The 19638-nt window shown below is 36.4% G+C and overlaps 1 protein-coding gene across 27 annotated transcripts in view; it reads right to left on the bottom strand.

Annotated features, from left to right (window-relative positions):
• Positions 1 to 19638, bottom strand: part of TCF12 (transcription factor 12) — a 273293-nt gene that overhangs the window by 26656 nt on the left and 226999 nt on the right. For all 27 annotated transcript variants that reach the window (XM_067555900.1, XM_067555916.1, XM_067555903.1 and 24 more), the window contains 5 exons: positions 11603 to 11708; positions 10359 to 10498; positions 9877 to 10021; positions 7897 to 7961; positions 2506 to 2584 (listed from right to left, as the gene is read on the bottom strand). In XM_067555900.1, the coding sequence (XP_067412001.1) occupies positions 2506 to 2584; positions 7897 to 7961; positions 9877 to 10021; positions 10359 to 10498; positions 11603 to 11708 (535 nt within the window). The remainder of the gene's footprint in view (positions 1 to 2505; positions 2585 to 7896; positions 7962 to 9876; positions 10022 to 10358; positions 10499 to 11602; positions 11709 to 19638) is intronic.

Raw genomic sequence — 19638 nt, 5'->3', positions numbered from 1 at the left:
TGTTTCCACTCACAAAGCACTCTCCTTTCAAATTTTGCCTCCTTGTTAAAAGATTAAAAAAATATACTGCATAAACCTATAGGGTCTGACCTGCCATCTCAGCACAACAAGGATACACAGGACATTTTTCTTCAACTGTAACCACTGAATCAAAGAAATCCATTAATCCCTTCATTACACTGCTCAACATGCAGTGGCATACCCACCGTCCCTGGCAAGCAGGGGCCAAGCCTACATTTGCAGCCCCCTCCACGCAGGGCAGGAGGGATCCTGGCACTGCCACCCAGTTGTCCTGAGGAGAGGAGGTGTCTGTACCTGTGGGGGGGTGGGCGCAAATGCAGGCTTGGCTCCACTGCCCTCGCCTCCCTGTACTTACCCACCACGTGTTGCCTGCCTCTCCCGCTGCAGCCCTGAAGCCAGGCACCGGGGTGGCCACACCCCCCTGCCTGGGGAGGGGAAATGGGCTGGCCTTTCACTATGTAATGGCGGGGGCGGGGGGAATGCTGAGGAGCGCCCCTCAGAGCCTCCTGCATGTGATGAAGGGCCAGCCCGACGCCCCCCGCCACGCCACTGTCAACATGCATTTTTCAGTTATGAAGGGGGGGGGAGAGGGAAGCCTAAAGCAGTTGTTTAGGTATGCCATGTCAGCCTGGAGATATTCATTAATCTGCTAAATGCATGAAAGCTAGCACAGCATCCACTAAATATGTCCAAAAGACTGGAAAAGGTGAGTTTAGTTTGATGACACTTTTTTTAAATGCAAAGAGATTTACTAATTTACCTCTTTAAATTACAAGACACTTTAAGTCAAGCACACTCCACAACTTCGACTATGAACTAATTTTATAAAAGAAAAAGTTCTTGTTGAAAATCAGTCAACAAGGAAAGGAAAATCAATGAGGCGTCTGTGTGAATACGTTACCTAACAGTGAGGAAAATAGGTTGATGTTTAAAAAAAAAAAAAAAAAAAGTCAATAATTTAGCAAAATTTTACTAAAGGAATGAACAGGGTTAATGTTACATCATCCTGCCCATAATTCCAGTTCTTTGTTAAACAAGAAATTTAAGTCAATGGGGCTTTCACAATCCTTTCTATGTACAGCACAGCTGTTCAACTTTTACTAGACAGCTGAGGCCACAGTGTCTGTGAAAGCTGCAATACTCACTAATAGCTCTAAGCAGCTGCTCATAGTTCATCTCTACACTGGAATGCCTCTTACCAAATTCACACCACTAACATACAAAGGATGGGGGACAGAAATGGTTGTAATACCGAATATGTATTTTGAAAACTGCAAGAAGTTTTTTCCTCACATTATGAAAATGTTCACGGGAAATATGAATGAAAACTGCCCCATCCAAAAATTGAATGACTTCACAGGCTACTATATTTTCACCACAGGGAACGCATAACTTAATTTTGTTTTTGAAAGGTACTCCAATATTATCTTGTATGTTGTTCTGAAAAAAGAGACCACCACTGAATGCTGTCTCTCCCAAATGATAGAGAGAAACATTTACTGAAGTATAGACTTTTTAATATAGGTCACTTTTTACAACTATTCTGTATTTGCAAATGGTAAGATTACTTTTATATGATCTCTATAAATTCCTAGCAAATTAGAATTGTTTTAATAATTGGCCAAAGACAGCATAAAATAATTATGCAAAAATGATATTGGACTTATTATAACTTTAATAGCAATAAGTGTTTGTGTTACAGACAAGGAATAATTAAATACATCAAGGTCTTCCCCTCAAATCTGTTAAATATCAGCTTGGAAGGATTAGATTTTTAGCAGTCAATGTTGGTAAATGCCAATTTTTGCACCACCACATATCCAGCAGTGATAATCAAAATTTACAGATTGTCAAAGAAAGAAAAATGCTGCTTGAGAACCTATAAGAGTTTGATCTAAGGATATTTATTTTGTATATTTTGATATGTGATGTTGACAATTTATGTTTTAATAGTTATAAAGTTTTAACTATTTGAATCTCAGTGTCTACTGTAGTTAATAGTTATTGTCTAAACCCCCAATTCTCTGACTCTCCCTATAATTTCCCACAACTGTGAAAACTTAAATTGATAAAAATAAAAAATGCTTCAACTTCAGAATTTCATGGAAGTTTGAAAATTTAAACAGATAATCTTTAAAAATGCTTTAAAATAAACAATATATAAATACTGTAAAAAAATAAAAATAAAATTCTGCCAAGACTAAATGAAATATAAATTAGACAAACAAGAGGGTTTGGAGGTGTTTTTGGTTTTTTTGGGAGGGGTGGTTTGGCTAAAATGTAAACAAGCAAATACAGTAATGAAGACCACTTTTATACATGGTACAATACTAGTACATTCTACAAACAATAGACTGAAAGTATACGATAACGGCCATATTCGCCATTAGATGTGCATGGAAACAACCAATTTCATTGTGAAGTCAAGCCAACAAGGAAGTTTTCAAAATAGAAAATAAATTATTGACAAGCTGTAGATCCTACCTGTCAGAGGTGATGGTGATCCAACTGGTGTTGATGGATTTGATGGAAAACTACTGCTGGTATGGTCAGGAGAATAAATCTAACAACAATAAAAGGGTGTACACATCTATCAGTACATGTCACAGCTAACAGTAAAAAAAAAATCTGTTGATTTGAATTCATTTTTATACTTTCAGTTGCCACCACTGATGTTTACTTGATGAAAAGATTGTCTCATCAATTGTAGCTCTGTTTTATTACTTGGAAGGTTTTTAAAATGGCCAGAGTCCCACAGAGCTCTCATTTTCAAGCAGTTGTCAAAACAAGCAGTGCTGAATATGTTTTTAACAAACTAAAAAAACTTTCGGATTAAATTTTATATAATTGTTCATGAAAAATTGTGCAAGTAAAGTTAACAAGTTTACAGATAACTAAAGAGTATAATGTATAAAAACAACTTCAGGAAATTTTGAAGGAATAACTGTGACTCTGCTTCACATAGATAAAAGACCCTATAAAACTTGATGAAATAATTTAATCCTTTGTAGGAGAAAAAACTGTGAAAGGACTGAATTCTAATGACTGGTGTCATCTAACAAAATAAAATAGCCATCTGAAATTTTGCTGTTATTAATAGCATGATTTTGCACAAAAAGATTCTCTCTGGTTGATTTCTAGACAAATAGCCTCCATAATATATACATAATACAAAGTTTTGAACTTTTAAAGCTATTACTAACTTTCTGTGCTTTATATAATAATATAGTTGGATGATTCTAAATAAAACAGCAAAATTAAATCTTTATATTTCCAATTAAAATCTAAAATTGTAAGTGCCTTGAAAGTCTGTTCTGGAGAAGCAACTGGATAAGTCTAGAAATTGGTAATGGGATATGGAACATTTTTCTTCTAGGTCATGAGTTCAAATGTCTCTCACTCTAGGGTTAGAAGAAACCAAAATTTTTTAACCTTCAGATGGCTGTTTGGCAATCTCAAACTCCACTCACCCACTAGTTGCGACTTTGCACAAACACGATCTGACATTTCAGAGATAAAATGACGATTAACCAAAAGCTGGTGGATTAGTATTATATTTCCTGAGCTGGTTAAGGCAGGACTTTATGGGCTAGAAATATTTTCTTGGTCTTGCATATTGATATAAGTTAACAAACAAAACAATACCAAAATCACACTCCAAAAAACCCCACACATCTCATTTTGCATATGTGAGATAGAGAGAAAATATATGTATAAAACCAGAATTATCCCACAGACCAATGAATTATAAAAGAACTTCAAATCAGTATAAAATTATAGTTAAGTTTTGATTATACTGTCTTGCAAAATTTGCTAGGTAAACTTTAAAAATTCCAAAGAAAAGGATGGTATACACCATAAATTCTATGTCTGAACAAAACATGTCATTCCAAAAGAGAATTTGATCTTGCCACACATTCAGTGGTGGGTGCTGTTGTCTAGTTTGTTGGAAAAGGTGTGTGATCCCTTTAAGGGCTACAGAGCCAGAGAGTGACTTGCTGCAACAGCTTCTTGCCAGGTCGGATGTGGACACTGACCATCCGTCCTCCACCCAATGTGCAAGTGACCAGAAGAGGTGGGACAATTTAGGTCCATGTTGGTGCAGGAAAAGCCCTCTTTTACCTGGACCAGGTGGAGCAGCACCCACCCATCTGCCCATGGGGTAGTTAAATACCAGGGTTTGTCATGATTTGCTGAGCGAATTATGTTAGTCGCTCCTCTCTTGTGGGGCTGGTAAGGACTTTTCCCCTCAACACTAGATTGGCCAAGGCAAGGCGGCAGGGAACGGGGGTGTTGCCTCCTCTACAGCAGGTTGGTGGCTTAGTTGGTGTGAACATGAAACAGGGGTTAGGATGTGATGTCGCAACTCATTATGTAGGTATGGGGAGGATGCTCAGTGCAAGTACTCTGTAGGAAAGGGATACAATGATCAGATTAAATGGATTGGTAAAGGATTTAAAGGAGTGGAAAGGGGCAAGGAGTCGAGGCTCCTATGCCTGGTATGGCAGGGATCCAAATCCTCCCCCTTATAGTTCCCCTTAAACCTCATTTGGGGAGACACAGGGTGACGAGGTCCTAGCAGTGAGGTGCCTAGGGACCAGGATGGGTAAAGGGGAAGGACTGGCAGCTGGGTACTCCCAGAATTTAGGAATAAAGTTGCAGCCCAATTAACCACATACAGCGTCTCCCGGCCTTTTTTCCAGCATAGCCAGACAATCCATTTTATTTTCAGCTATCTACATGGCAATTTAAAAAAAATAATTGTTAAAAGAAAAACTGTTAAAAGTCACAGGTTAAATACAAAGTCAGAACTCATTCTGGATGCAACCCATGGCTGCTGTGCTGTTAAATGACCAATGATGAACAACTCTGATACCTTCTGCCAGGCTTAAGCAGTAACATGACTCATTTTACTGCAACAAATGAAACTCCTCCTCCTATCAGTCATGGTCCATTCCAGTCAGCAGGATGCCAATATGCCAGCATCTAATGAAAAGGGTCTTAGACAAAAGCTGCACAATTGAGAGCCCGCAGCGCCAAACCTCGGAGCTGTTAGTCCAATTTTTTAAACACTACAGTGTACGTTTCAGTTAAGCTTTGTTATGTTAATGTTATTGAGTCTAAAGCAACAAAGAAACTTAATTCATGAATTACTTTTAAAAGTCAACTTCCCTACATTTTCTTTTCTTTTGTTTGGAGACCACTGGCCATTTAACTATCCAGATCACACAAAGGCTTTTACCCTAGAACTGAGGTAGGAATCAAAACATAAGTTATCACAAAGAGGTCTGATATAATCAACAAAGTTAAACAGCCTTCCTGTTTGATCTCCTCTAAATTAAAGACCAAGTGTTTTGATTTGGCATTAGGCACTGAAATAAACCAGATGTTTCTCCCTTCATATAACCCTCCATGGGCACAATCTTAAAGGGTTATTGTTTGGCAAATGTTCAGGGAAACACATTAGAAATGGCACAAATACACAGATTTTCTTTTCTTTCTATCTACACTAGTTCATTATCCAACCTAATGCATAATCCACAGAGCTTTGGGAACTTTGTGTAAATACTTTCATGTACAATTCTCTTTCTTGCCTACCCTGAGATTAAGACCACAATTATCCAGGCTTAAACCTAAAATAAAAGAACCTTTGCAAATGTATTATCTGGCCTTACATGTTTAATCACACAGTATTCTGTATGGTCTTTAATACCTAAACTGAGGAACAAATGTAGCCTCTGATGTTTCACACATGAAAGGCCTTTGTAAGATGTACATCAACAGAATCTTAGAACTAGAAATTCCTTCTAATAATACTAGTAGTAGTGTATAAAATAATCTAAAAAGACAGACTGGCTTTAAAAATTCAAGACTATTTAAGCATTTTAAATTTTTTTTTGCTAAAACAGATACAATTTCACCAAGTTTATTAGCCACTGAAATTTAAATGCACCACATTTTACGTCAAACATTATGATTTCCTTCCTCAAAGAATAATGCTGCTGTATTACTTACTGAACAGTTGTGAAAACTGTGCTCTGTGTGTGTATTTGGGGTAAGGGAAGCAGATGGATGAAACAAGGGATTTGAAGTGTGCAGACTATGGCATGCACTGATAGAGCAGATGGAATGCATCACCATCAGCTATGACAGAAATGATTTATGGAATGACCTGGCTGCTCCTGCCAAGCAACAACATAGGATGACAGAACTAAGTTACTATGACAACCAAAGCCCACCCACCAGTTAGATTAAACATTCCTGCCCTGACTTCCACTCCTAGTAAATTTGGAATTTTCTCCAAACAGCTAGTCACAGAAAGAGAAAAATACCTGTGGATCTATTCAACAGAAAAATATGGAGAGCAACTGAAAACCTCACAAGGTCACATGGGTTTGGGCTAGCCCACAAGGCCAAGATTTTAGCAGAAAATTTAGTGAAGCTGTGGAACCTAGGAGAGCGTACAATAAGGAACGGCAATATTTCTAAGCACTGCTATGCCCAAGAAGCTTTTCCTTCAAATTTAGCAGAGCCAAAAAATGGTCCAAATTCTTTACTAGTGGGACAGTTCATGCAGCCAAACACAGGACTGCCCTCTGCACTCTTGAATTGATAACTAGGTACCTGATACCAAGAAGCAACAGGGACAATATTTTTCTTCCCAAAGCCAGTCAGTTTTAAAGAAATTTGTTACCCGATATGGACATCGGTGGAGTCCATCTGACATTATCAGAGCTGGTTATCTTTTAACGTATGACCACCAGAGGAAAGCAAAACTAACTGGATCTGTATGAGTGTGCATATTTGCATGCAGTGGGCTGAGGTGGGGAAAACAGAAAGCAGCTCAGAGATAGTCTTTTGCAGCTGCAAAGGAGTCATTTTTATCTCTTGAATCAGGATTAGGCACCCAGTGTGTTAAGCAATAGAAGTCTGCAGAGCTTTCCCAGCCCCCGACCCATAGATCTGGAATTTCTGCTATCCAGTCAGATGCTGAATATAAACCATGTTTTCAAAATGTACTGTACTGGTGATTGTTCTATTAAAAATAGTGGCTCCTTTAATACTATTAACACACACAGTTTTACTGCTTTTTAAAATTATTATTTTCTACAAAAGTTTAAATATTTTTAATAGATGAGGAACTTGCAATGTTTCATTTTATGACTTCATTTTATTTCATTATTTGCAATAGCATCTTCCATCAGTGATTGAAACTAACATCATAAATAGCCTGCATTAATTTTGCCTTTCAGATATGTAAAACAAATCCCTCTTTTAAAATGCTCCATAAATTGAAGTTGTATACCTTATAACAGAGCACACAGCATCTGACAGTTTATTTATTAAGTCAAAAAGGTTGTTTCTCCCACAGTACGTTCAAGTCCCAATTTCATATGGCCACCGAGCATGCATTTTAAACATCACCCTAATTTTGCCCTCAGATAAATTTTCATTGACTTAAATGGGATTTTTAAGTACATATCAGAGAAAAAAATTTGCTTTATAATTAGACCAGACAGCTAGTGTTTGTAAATTTTGCTTTGTACACACAACTTTCCACATCTGTGATATTCTAATCTTCCACAGAATAGGCAAATGCCTAGCAAAAAATCTGATGGGAACCTCCCACAAATAAAAGTAGTAATTTCCATTTGCCTTGACATGGACATAATGTACACAAATGTTTCCTGGAGGGTTACGTTAACTTAACACTTTAGGCTATTTTATTTCATACATATTTAACTGTTAATTATAGGTATTCATAATACATAACAAAAAGATAAATTATAACTATGAATAATGGAAACCATGATCAACATGTTAAACAAGATGCGGTCTAAATTAATCTAAAGACTGTTAATAATCATTACTTACAGATGCCAACGCCTTTCCAAGTGCATCACCCGTCTGTGAGCTTCCAGTCCCATTTCCTCTGTTTCCTATAATGAGAAAATAAAACACCATGCTTACTTTAAGGCCAAAGAACCACGTTTTTTTATTACTCTAAATTTTAGCAAATATAACTGAGCTCACTATCACTGTTTTAATGGTACACTGTCAGGAAGTCATGATTAAACTTAAGTCAATAGAACATGTTTTCATTATATTAAAACAATGTAAGTGAACACAGTATTGTGTTTAGATTTTGGTAATCTCATTTCCCTGCACCATTTGCAGAACAAACACAACAGCATTTTGCCAGCATGAGGATGAAAAAGTGATGCTCATCAGGGACAAGAGTGACACAGCTTTGCCTACTTTCATTATCCAGGCTGAAAGAAATGCAAAAGGAAAACAGACTGCAAAAATATTTTTTAAAATTAATTTGAATAATCTAAAGTAACACTGGAGGACACACATTTAATTGCTTCTGTAGGCCAAGCTCATCGGAAATACAGGGGCTCTTTGCATTCTTCCATTCCCTCCCACAAACTCCCTGTGTGCCACCCCTCTATTTCAAGTCCCTCTATTTCAAGGGACTCCATGCCACCGCACCCTGCATGCCCTGGACTCTGTCTCCCCATTCCATTTCCACCTGTGTCACAAGCTCTGTGTGCCTCCCTATTCCAAAGGCCATCAAGTTGAGTATAAGTCTTCACAAGCTCAACCAATTAGAAACACAGGTAAGGAATTTTTTGTTTTAAAATATTAATTTTAAACTGATTATATCCATTTAAGAGTGCTGATAAATTCTGTTCATATCAAGTTCTGCCAGCAAAAATTGCACTTTAATACAAAGATGTGCAAAATGTTCACTATGAAACCCAAATCATGCATCAATAACTGGATTTTATGTTTTATAATAAACTTTAAATCTCACACTGGATTCATAGAAAGCTTTATGAACTCGGACTCATTTACAGATCTAGGTCTGCGATGTGTTTCCAAATCAGAGGGAATATGACCAACCAACCAACCAGACTAAATTCCATTTACACCAAGACTGAAAGCAAACTGAGTGTAAACCCATACTAAATTGAAAAGGCACACATGCAAACTTGAGAATAGAAACCACTGAGTTTACATGGCTGTATTAATAAGTGATTTTATGAAATACATCATCATTATTCACAAATATCTATGAAAAGGGAAAAACATGATTTTATTTCTTATTGTATTCTGAAAACATTAGGGCCATATTCTGGCTTCCTGCAGGGTGCCTAACTGGGGATGAGAAGTTTATATGGCTCCCTGCCTACCAGTTGTATTAGGGGAAGCAAGGAGTCCGCATTTGTACTCTCCGGGTATGTGGTGAAGGGATTAAAAAGAGTTAATAACCTGCCACTGACCTACTTCCTTCTGCACTGGCCAGTGATCTGAGGCCAACATGCGGGGAAAGCGGAGGGGGGCATGATGCATCATGAAAACTACAGTAGCAGATCCACTCCGAAGACAAAATGCCTCGAACCACCGCAACACTCTAATAATACAGCAGTAGCATCTAAATCGCAAAACAAGAGCTGACCACATACTGTTTCTGCACTGATTTCACTAAGGCTGGGGAACCAATGGCCGTTTAATTAAACGGGTGCAATTCCTTAGCATGGACACAGTTTAAGTGTGTCTGAAATCAGTTCAGTTTAAGTCTATTGCAAACCAACTTAAACTAAACCAATTTAATACAATCAAACCAGTTTGAGGGTCTGCACTGGGGGAATGGGGTGGTTGGACTGATTTAACTAACTGGTTTTAAAATATCACCTCTTTAGTTAACTTGGCACAAACTTGTGTGCATGCCAGGCCTACCTCTTAGTTTCTTATGGAACTAAAAAACAACAGAAAATGAACCTTTATTGGCTAAATAATTTCAAATTACACCTTAAGAATTCTTATTTAATCCTAAGAGAATCTTACCCAGTATATTATCTGATCCATTGATGGGTGGAGTATGTGAGGCAGCGACGTAAGGTGAACTACTGGTACTGCCACGATGGAAACTGGACATTGGAGGAAGACTGGCATTTATATCTGTAGGTGAGACTGAATGTGGGGGATAGCTCTAGAAAGAAGCAAAACAAGTAAGAGCTAATGAAGCAGAATCTCTAAATACGTTTAGATATCTTAGTAAGAGACCGTAATACAAAAAAGCCAACTCATTATAAAGTAACTAAGAAAGGGACTAGCTGTCCATGAGCCAAACAAGCCATTACATTACCACAAATCATTTTACAATTATACACACACAAACAAGATGCAGCAAAATCAATATGCCAGGATTGTGAATTCTGACAATCTAATTGTGAACTGACATTGCTGGGAGATCAAATGAGAAATGAAACAGATCAGTCTCCAGATATATATTTACATATGCAATTGTATTAGCCTGTGTAACTTACCAAGCGATCATGTGTGTGTAGACTGCCATAACTGCTGGACTGTGACATGTGAGAGGAGGAGCTTCCCAGCATTCCACCATAACCAGGCTGGCTCATCCCATTGGATGAATTCCAAAGATCAGAAGAGTTGTGGGTCCCGTCTATTTTTTTTTTAAAGGAAAAGAAAGATGTCTCTAATACAAGAAATGTACTGAGTTCTCCTTTAAATTATTTAAAAATACATAATTTAGCAACTCAATTTCCTAATATCAGCACTGAAATAGGAAATAACTAATACTGTGTTTTCCATTTTCCTGCCACCAGACTGTGTTTCTATATTTAAAAAAAAAAGAGGCTTTATAGCTGAAATACAATCTAACCACAGCTGAGAAAATACCAAATACTCTGCTAATTACAAAGACCTTCAGTGAGGCCAGATTTACATCAAGAGGGATGATAAAAATTCCAGACTACAAAAAAATCTGATGCTTGGCTAAGTAATGCTCGCCATAAATATACAGTGGAAAAGATTTCTAAATCCATAATAGGCAATTTATATTAGCTAAAACATTTTAATATAAAATAAAAAGGTTCCATAATAACGGACTTAAATAACTGATAATTACTACATTATATAAGCCTAATACCAAAGTGTGTCAGCACTGCTTTCCCTCAGCAATACGGACTGCAATGGCATTGTACACTTCAGTACTCAAAGACGATGTTTACAGTATATTTAAAACCTCATTTGACCAAAGTAAAAGCTAGTTATGTGACATGAAGTTGAAGAAATGTGATCTGAATCTCATGGTTTCTGTTTCTGTACAATTCAAAGTCATCTGTATTTTTGGCATGCTGGAGATATAAGCATTTATTGAGACCCCAGATTGTTAACAGATACTGTACAGCCAGACTCCAGAATGACCAAAAAGCCCTCACATCATTTTTCTCTATCACTCTGCTGCGTTGTTCTGAAGCCCCTACAAATCAAAGAATGGGGAATTCTGTCCATCTGGCCTGCTGGATAATCCCTTTAAATTGCAGTCAGCAATTAATGGCACAAAGAAACCTTTAAATCAAAGGATAGCTCCCTTCATCTCACAGTTTGTAGAAGTATATAAAACTCAACTGTAAGACCCAGCACAACACCTTAGCCTCCCTGGAAATGTATTTATTACATTATTCGATGCAACATTGGGCTAGCCTTATATTTCCACCTAAAGGACAAATTATAAATGTTATTGTATTTAGGCTACTTTACTTACCTTGCATAAAGAAAGTGCTAGCAAACATACTGCTTGGTGGTTTAGGAGATGGATAACTTGGAGATTCTCTATTGAAGTCATCAGAACTTGGGGATGGTGCGTATACCTAAAATTGGAAAGCAACAAAAAGCATGGATGTAATATTTGGCTGTTACACATAAACAGAAAAACAGCATGATAGCACAGAGACCTAAATTAAAGGGAACTGTGCAGCAAATCCCAATATTTAATTCATTTGTTGCCCTTATTTTGTTTTTAGCAAGTTGCCAAAGTACTACTGTGATCCTAACACTAAACTTTCTGCTGTGCCAGGTGGCCCAATAAAAAGACTAAGTATTGATTCTGCTTAAAAAGCACACATCTCACACAGACTTGCTGCTCAAAACAAAAAATAATGTAAAGTTAAAATACATGGGTCCAAAATAAGTTTCAATTTTAAAATAACTATTCTTGTTTAAATATTTAATTAGATGGAATCTCTACAAATCAGGTAAAACATTCATGTCTACTGAAACTGGTGGGAGTTTAGTGTCATTGCACTTCATAATCCAACCAGAAACCTGTCTGCTTTTGTTGGATTGGAGGGGGGAAGGGAAAGTAATGCAAGGCTATATCCTGCTGAGTGATCTTAAAACTTCAATATCAAATAACCTTTTAAGTCTGGCACAGCTTTCAAAAAGATCTTTTTTTGATTTGGAAGTGGTAAACCTTTGTTTCAAATAAGCTCAGTATGAACATTTTGCACTGGTAAATAATCAACATTCCCATCAAATGGAAAACTATACAGGGGAACAAATACATTTTATGATCAAACGATTCCAATTACAATAATTATAAATGAGCAGTGAAATAAATCAAAGACTTTTCAGATACGATATGTATAAACAAAATCAATACAGACAATGCATCAATAACTCATAGTGTAATGCAGGTTGTGCTAAGGGATGCCATAACTTTATAATGATAATTTTGCTAAATATTCCAGTATGAACTGCCTATACTGTTGTTATAATTAGCAGTAGTATTGCAGCATCTAGGAGGCTCCAGTCATGGACCAGCAACCTGTTGTGTTTGGGACAGTACAATCATAAAATAAAAAAGTCCTCTTAACATTATTTTTAGTTTATAAAAAACTGCAGTGCAGATACACTAGTGTAATAAATGACTACTGAGTACACAAAAATGTAACATTTGAGCTAAAATATTTTTTCCCACATAAAATATTTAAAAAAAATGTTTTTTTTTAAAAAAAAAAGAACCCACCTCAATTTTGCTTTTCCCTCTCCTCCAAAATAAACCAATTGATTTATAGGTTTCAAATGTATTAATTTAAAAGTCTAAACTTAATATGGGCATAAGAGATATGCCAAAAATTGTAGGGTACATATTTTTGTGTGTGCGTGCATACATACCGTTAGGTCATTCCCCTCACATTATAACAGGCTGGGTACCACTAAAAAAAAGAGACTAAAAAAAGGTCTATGACTACTACCAAGGTCTAGGAAACCTCTATTTTAGTATACAAGGGTGAATGTTCTGATATGGGAATTTGGGAAGTTAAGTGGGTCACATCTTGCATTTATTTGCATACCAATACCCAGAATGCTTTTCCAGGCTGCTGTTGTCAGATCAAATGGTTCGGCATGCATGTGCATGGAGCTGTTTTATGTGACAGAACTGATTTGCCACTCCTTTACACAAGTTTGACACCGATGTAACTCCACTGAAATCAGCTGAGCTATGCCAGTATATAAAACACTGGTAAGGAAATACAGGATCAACCTTAGGGCATCTTCTCAAATAAGAACTGGGTCTGGATACATGGGAAGCAGGAAGGGAGAAATATAGTGGAAACATTTCACTACTTTTAGTTTCTCTCTCTGTTTTTGCATTTGTATTTTGCAATCAAACTCAAGAGGATATTTTTGTTTGAATGTTTTTGTTATTTTCAAAACAAAGATAGTGTTTCCAAGTGGAACTTTTGTTCAAATTAATGACTTATTTTTGTGTGGTTACTTCCAAATTTTAAATTCCTGGAAATAAAGAAAGCTAAAGTGCTGACCAAACCTGAGCTACAGCATAACATGTTATAAATTCTGTTAAGAGTACGTATGTATTTTTGGTATGTACTAAATATATACGTATACATACATACACTTCACACATACTCAAACAAAAGTGACAGACTGTCAAATTTTAGGTGATCACAATCATAAGGCTACAAACATATTAGGTAAAACTGGTTTTAATTTACAAGTTGTCTGTTGTGCAAAATAATGCAGCATATGCTATAGCTGATGAATAATCTATCATTGTCACAGGACAGCAGAGGAAACAAAGCTCTATGACATGCAGCATTGACATGGAGATGTGCATTGATTAATGTGAAGAAATCCACAATGACAAATTATACATCTTTTAAACTTTGCCAGAGAAATGCTATCAACAAAATTTGTAATGTGGGCTACAGACTGAAATTTCAATCACTTCTAATAATTTTGACATTTTATAAGACTGTCTGAACAAGCAAGCACCCCAGAAGGGAAATTTAGCTAGAAAAAGTTCAGCTCCAACAAATGCATCATTTATGGTTACACATGAACGGGACATTAGCATGATAAAAATGTTATGAAATTTACCAATGTCAAAGAAATCCTTTCAAATATCTACGTGAAAGTTCTAGCACATGCACATAAGTTTATATAATTTCTACTTGTTTTTGGTATCCTAACTATAGCTTGCAAAAATATAGCTGCAATGTTATGAAGCTGCACTTATGCCAGTCTAGATTTTTCAGATCAAAGGACTCTTGCGGCAAAACGTAACTGATGTGGTCTCAAAGACTTCATTAACTCCAGATGTGGAGAAATAGTCAGCCAATTCCACAGAAAGAGCAAGTCTCTTTTAGTTACAATCAGAGCTACCCACAAATTAAAACCAGGCGTCTTATGTCATCTGATCACCTGCAGATGAGCGCCAGTATTTTTTCTGGTTAATGACCTAATCACAAGTTTTACTCTGTGTTATTACAAACAGAATTTAAAAGCAAAGGAAAAAAAAGATTAATTGAGATTAGACTATGTCTACAAGAAGCAACATCAACATTTTTAATTACAAGTTGACAATAAAGGAAAGATATTTAAATACACTTTCAAGTTAGGAAAAGATGCGTTGGATCATCCAGCTCAGCCTTTTTAAACACGTTTAATGCTTAGGGACCTTATCCAGCCCATGTGGCTTTTGGCCCCCAGCAGCTCTGCAATCTTCTCGTCACACAGTGATGGAATTTGCTCCCTAGTTAGAAGGTGTTCTCTTTTGCAGCAGCTGCATAATGACATTTTAAATATGACATGGCTACCCAATATTAAGCTGATGGGAATGATATCTGGGAGGCACCAAAACAATTCCCTGGCTGACATTCTCAGGGAGCCAGGGAAAAGTGTTAAAGGACCATCCAGGCCAAAAAGGCTCCTTGGCAGACAACTCGGTCAAGCAGGTAGAAGAGAAATCCATCCTGCTGAAGGTTTCCACAAATCCCCCTGAACGCATGGCAACTGAAAGCGATTTAATCAGGGGTCTGAGGAGGGAACTTCAGAGAAAGCACCCATGTGAAACTAATGAGGGGTGGGAGAGCTCTTCCAAAACACCCACTCCAGATACAATTTTTAAATGGTCCATATAGTGGAGGTCTTATCTCTCTCAGAGCTGTGCGCAGACTTTACCCTTCAATCCTAAAGCTGTCATAATTCCTGCAGGCTGTGTGGCCTCAGCAGGAAGGAAGGGGGACAAGGGAGTTGCAGAGCAGAGGAGGTCAAGAGCTCCACTTCCCTCTCCTTCCCCCACCCTGAGCTGTTCCACATTTCTCCACTATGAATGGCTCGGTGATTCTGGGTTGCTGTTTTTTAAGCTCACTTCAATTTGTAGATGTCTTCTCTCAATAGGCTGTACTGCTGCAGAGTCAGCCTTTTTGGCCTTTCAGAGCTTGTGTAGCTCAGAAGAGCATGGACATTTCCTACTGGATCAGGTTTAATCAGCATATCCTCTTTCAAATGCGCAGGTATTCTTAACGTATTTAACTGATACTATTGTAAAAGATCATCATTTTAAAAAGTGTAATAAATCTACAAAGTATCAGGAGATTATGCCGTGTCCTTCTGTTTACTAATTAAAGAATTCCCAAACATAAAGGCATTACTTTATCTTAAAAGGTCTGAGTTACTGATTTTGCTTTGTTACTATAATTAAATCTTCACTGTATAAACATCAAAAATACCATCCAAAAAACAACCTTATTTGCATACTTCTTTTCAACTAATTTCCTTCCCATTAATTGGTTTGATATTTTTATGTTTCCATGGTCCATACTAAATGAATATGTAAAGAGATGAAACATGCCAGTGAAGCAAAATACCAAAGCCTATTTTAAAGATGCTTCCACTAAATCTCCTGACATGCATGCTGTACGTGAAATTATGAGTTATATTATTCATTTAAAACCTTGCTATTCAGAAAGTTTCAGAGACCACGAAAACTGACATTTATCAAGCAGTTACATACATACATACTTCTTTTCTAGGGCAGTAAAAATGGATACCCACAACTGCAGCTTATGAACTCCACTAACTGACCTACCCAAATTTCATCAGCACTGGTCATGTATTAATATAAGTATGCACTGATGAATGATTTGTGGATGCAGCAAGCTTTTACAATATATTATCTATATGTACTGCAGCAAAGGCTTCTGCTGCTAAAAGAGTGGTCTGATAAATGGAAACTTTTATTTTAATGCTCAGCTCCTTCACAAACATAATGAATATAAAAACTGAGGGAATGAAGAATGACAATTATAGTTATTCCATCCAGTATTTATAACAAGACGTAAGTACTCACACCGACAACAAAAAAAATATTATGTAGTGTCAAATTTTAATGAACATGCAAAAACGACATTTAAGCAAGATGACAAATTGACAAGAGCCAGGAAATGCAAGGTTCAAATTGACTCTATCCTAAACATTATTTTCTGCCAAGGTCTTCACACAACAGGTATGAAGTCTCGCACTGATTTAAGAATCCCTCAGTACTTAAGTACAATGGAAAAAACTGAGAACACGTCAGTCTGAACTCTGAACCTGACAGTAATTTTTAATGATAGCATAAATCTAAAGAAAAATACTACCACTGTAGGAGGATATGGCTCCTTCAGTGCAATTAAAGTCCAAATTTCAAATAAATGTTTATGCAGTTTTTAAGCTCATATCATAAATGTCTATTTGAGGAATTCTGAAAATGTGGAATCATTGATACCATAATGGTGCATCACACAAACCCTTCTTACTTCCTGGGTTAAATGAGGCATTAAGAAATGCAGTGTCATGTCAAGGATGTAGTCAAATTTAAGCACTAGACTCACTTGCTAAAAATCCTGATTGAATATTTTTGGGGGAGGGAGGGAAATGGGAGAGTGGGAGCAGAAATAAATACACAACATATCTGAAGTTTCCTTTTGCAATAATTTTCTAAACAAGTTGCCTTCTCCCCCACTTCTTTAAATAAAAATCAAACCACATTTTTAAATAATGATATGTACAATTTAATCTTCAAAACTTCCAGTTTTTTAGTTTAAGAAATTCAAAGGAAGCCTGAAATTGATCACTTAAATCAACCAATTTCCAGTATTTGTCTGTCAAATTTCAGAACACCTTTATGGATGTGATATAAATTCCTACATAATATTAATACTGACCACATGGGGGGGGGTTGAAAATACTGATAAAACATTTTCCTTTGCTTTTAAGTCACTTCTCTTATTTCACTAGTAATCTCAGTTTCTACAACTCATAAGCACAGACTAATACATTTCTACAGGCTGTCTTCAACACACATGTGTTTATCAAAGCACATACACTGAACAAATGAGTGTGTGTCACTGTTTGGTGCCTACAATTTTAAGAACTATAGATCTATCTAGTATAGCACCTGATCCCCTCCCTAGCTGCTTTCATTTGCCCCTGGAAATGGACATAACCTTCACACTAAAGCATCAATAAAGCATGTTGTAGACAACACACCCTCCTAACAGGGGACTGATGCTCAATAGATTGGCAGTTCTGTCCACTGGAGTTGAGCAGATAAAACTCTCCTGGGCTAACACACTGTGACCCACACTTCTTAGGAGGGAGGGAGAAAAAAAATCAAGTTGACCAATGCTTTATTCAATGCCCAAAGCAGTCTACCCCTAGAGATTTCCTGCATGATCCTATGTTTGTCCTGACTTACAAATGTTAGCTTTGACCTTGTCTGAGCTGTTATGGGCAGCATATGGTATAGGGTGGATTTAATTGTACTTTTCTCTCTCTGTGCTAACTGATCCAACACTAATAAAACCTGAATCAAAATCCCTCTGGAAAGCAGAAAATGTTTACTTTATTAACAGTTGATTGGTGTAAACTTTGCAAACTGAAAATGTCTATATTTATGTAAAAACAGACTTCACATGTCTTCTACAAGGTACCTTACAAAAATAAAATTGTATTGATATATTTCATCTCAAGTCATTTTCAAAATTGTAACACTTATAGTGATATGTGCTAGCTTGATATTCTAATTCAATGTGCTATGAAACAACACCAAAAAGCAAGCCACATTTTCTCAAGTTTTTTAAACACACGCACGCATACATCCACGCGCGCACTTCTAGATAGTAGTTTATATACCTCAGAAAAATGGAGAAAATAACCTCACTCAGGAACAAATTATAAAGATATCACTGAAAATGTGGAAAACACGAATGATCTGAAGGAACGTACATTATAATTTGTGTTTGTTCTTTCCTTCTCTGTTTATCATCATTGTAACAACTTGCTATAGCAGAAGCAGAAACTCCTTTATAACAAATGCCTCTCTGAAATTTTGCCCTACGCTAAGGAAAACATAAGACCATTTACTTAGTAACTAAACATAACCACATGGGGATGGAGGTACCAAATTCATTCATACTGTGCATGGTACCTAGAGTATAACAACATGCTATTAAATTATGTCATCCTACTGAATAGTAGAGTTAAAAGCTGCACAAAATAAACTTGAAAATTAAACAAAAATCTTTCCTCAAACTATTTGATATTGTTTGATAAGCAATAACGTAGGCATTCTCTATTTTGCCAAGTTCTTAAACAGTTCTCACTCACTGCTTATTTGACTACCCAAGTTAGTTTAAAAAAAAAAAAGTTCATATAAATAGCATCCTATATGTTTTTAATTTTCAGATGTCATTGCTGAAAAAGATGAAAACATTTATTTATTTTATCCGAAAGGAAACACAAACAAAAACTATATTGTTAGACTTCTGATAGTTCCCTCTTCTACTTTACAGGGCATGAACGAAGAAGCAATACCAAAATAGGTTTCTTAAAAAAAAAATGGTAGAAAGCAACTACCTTGAAGCCATTAAAAAGTTTGCCAAGTACATGCCATTAATTTGTCTCAAACACATCTGAATTCCCCCCTCCCCCCAAAAAGGATAGGAAGTTAGTACCTAGCAAAAATGAAAGGTGAGGTGGAACTCAATAGTAAAAATGGGCTTAATTTTTAATCTTGCTTTTTCACCATTTGAGAGAATGCTCTTTTTGACTTAATTCAACTTTTCTTCCTCCCAGTCCCCAAGGTATGCTTGGATGGTCTTCCCAGACACTGAGAAAATCATTTCTGGATATCCATAGGTGAAGAAAAAAGTAAAAAACATGCTGTTTTCTAGTTTGGTATAAATAGCTTATGCGGTCCTCCAACAAACAGAATAAGCGTATCTACTTAGTTTTTAATTTAGGACATATACTAAACAAAATATTTCTTGTTTCATATTATATAATACATCATACCAATGGTGTTTTATTGTTTGGTGGAGGATTTATGCTAAAATTGTAAATTTCCCTACATACTACTCTTCTGTAATATACGTTAAATTACCAAATTAATCCTGTCAGACAGGATGAAAAATCAGATTTAATTTGTAAATTTACACTCTACTTCCATGT

This window comes from Emydura macquarii, unplaced genomic scaffold, assembly GCF_026122565.2.
Source record: "Emydura macquarii macquarii isolate MOO-44397 ecotype Brisbane River unplaced genomic scaffold, CSIRO-AGI_Emac_v2 contig_1644, whole genome shotgun sequence".
NCBI lineage: Eukaryota > Metazoa > Chordata > Testudines > Chelidae > Emydura > Emydura macquarii.
Note: the sequence above shows the minus strand (reverse complement) of the source record. Positions and strands in the feature narration are given on the sequence as shown.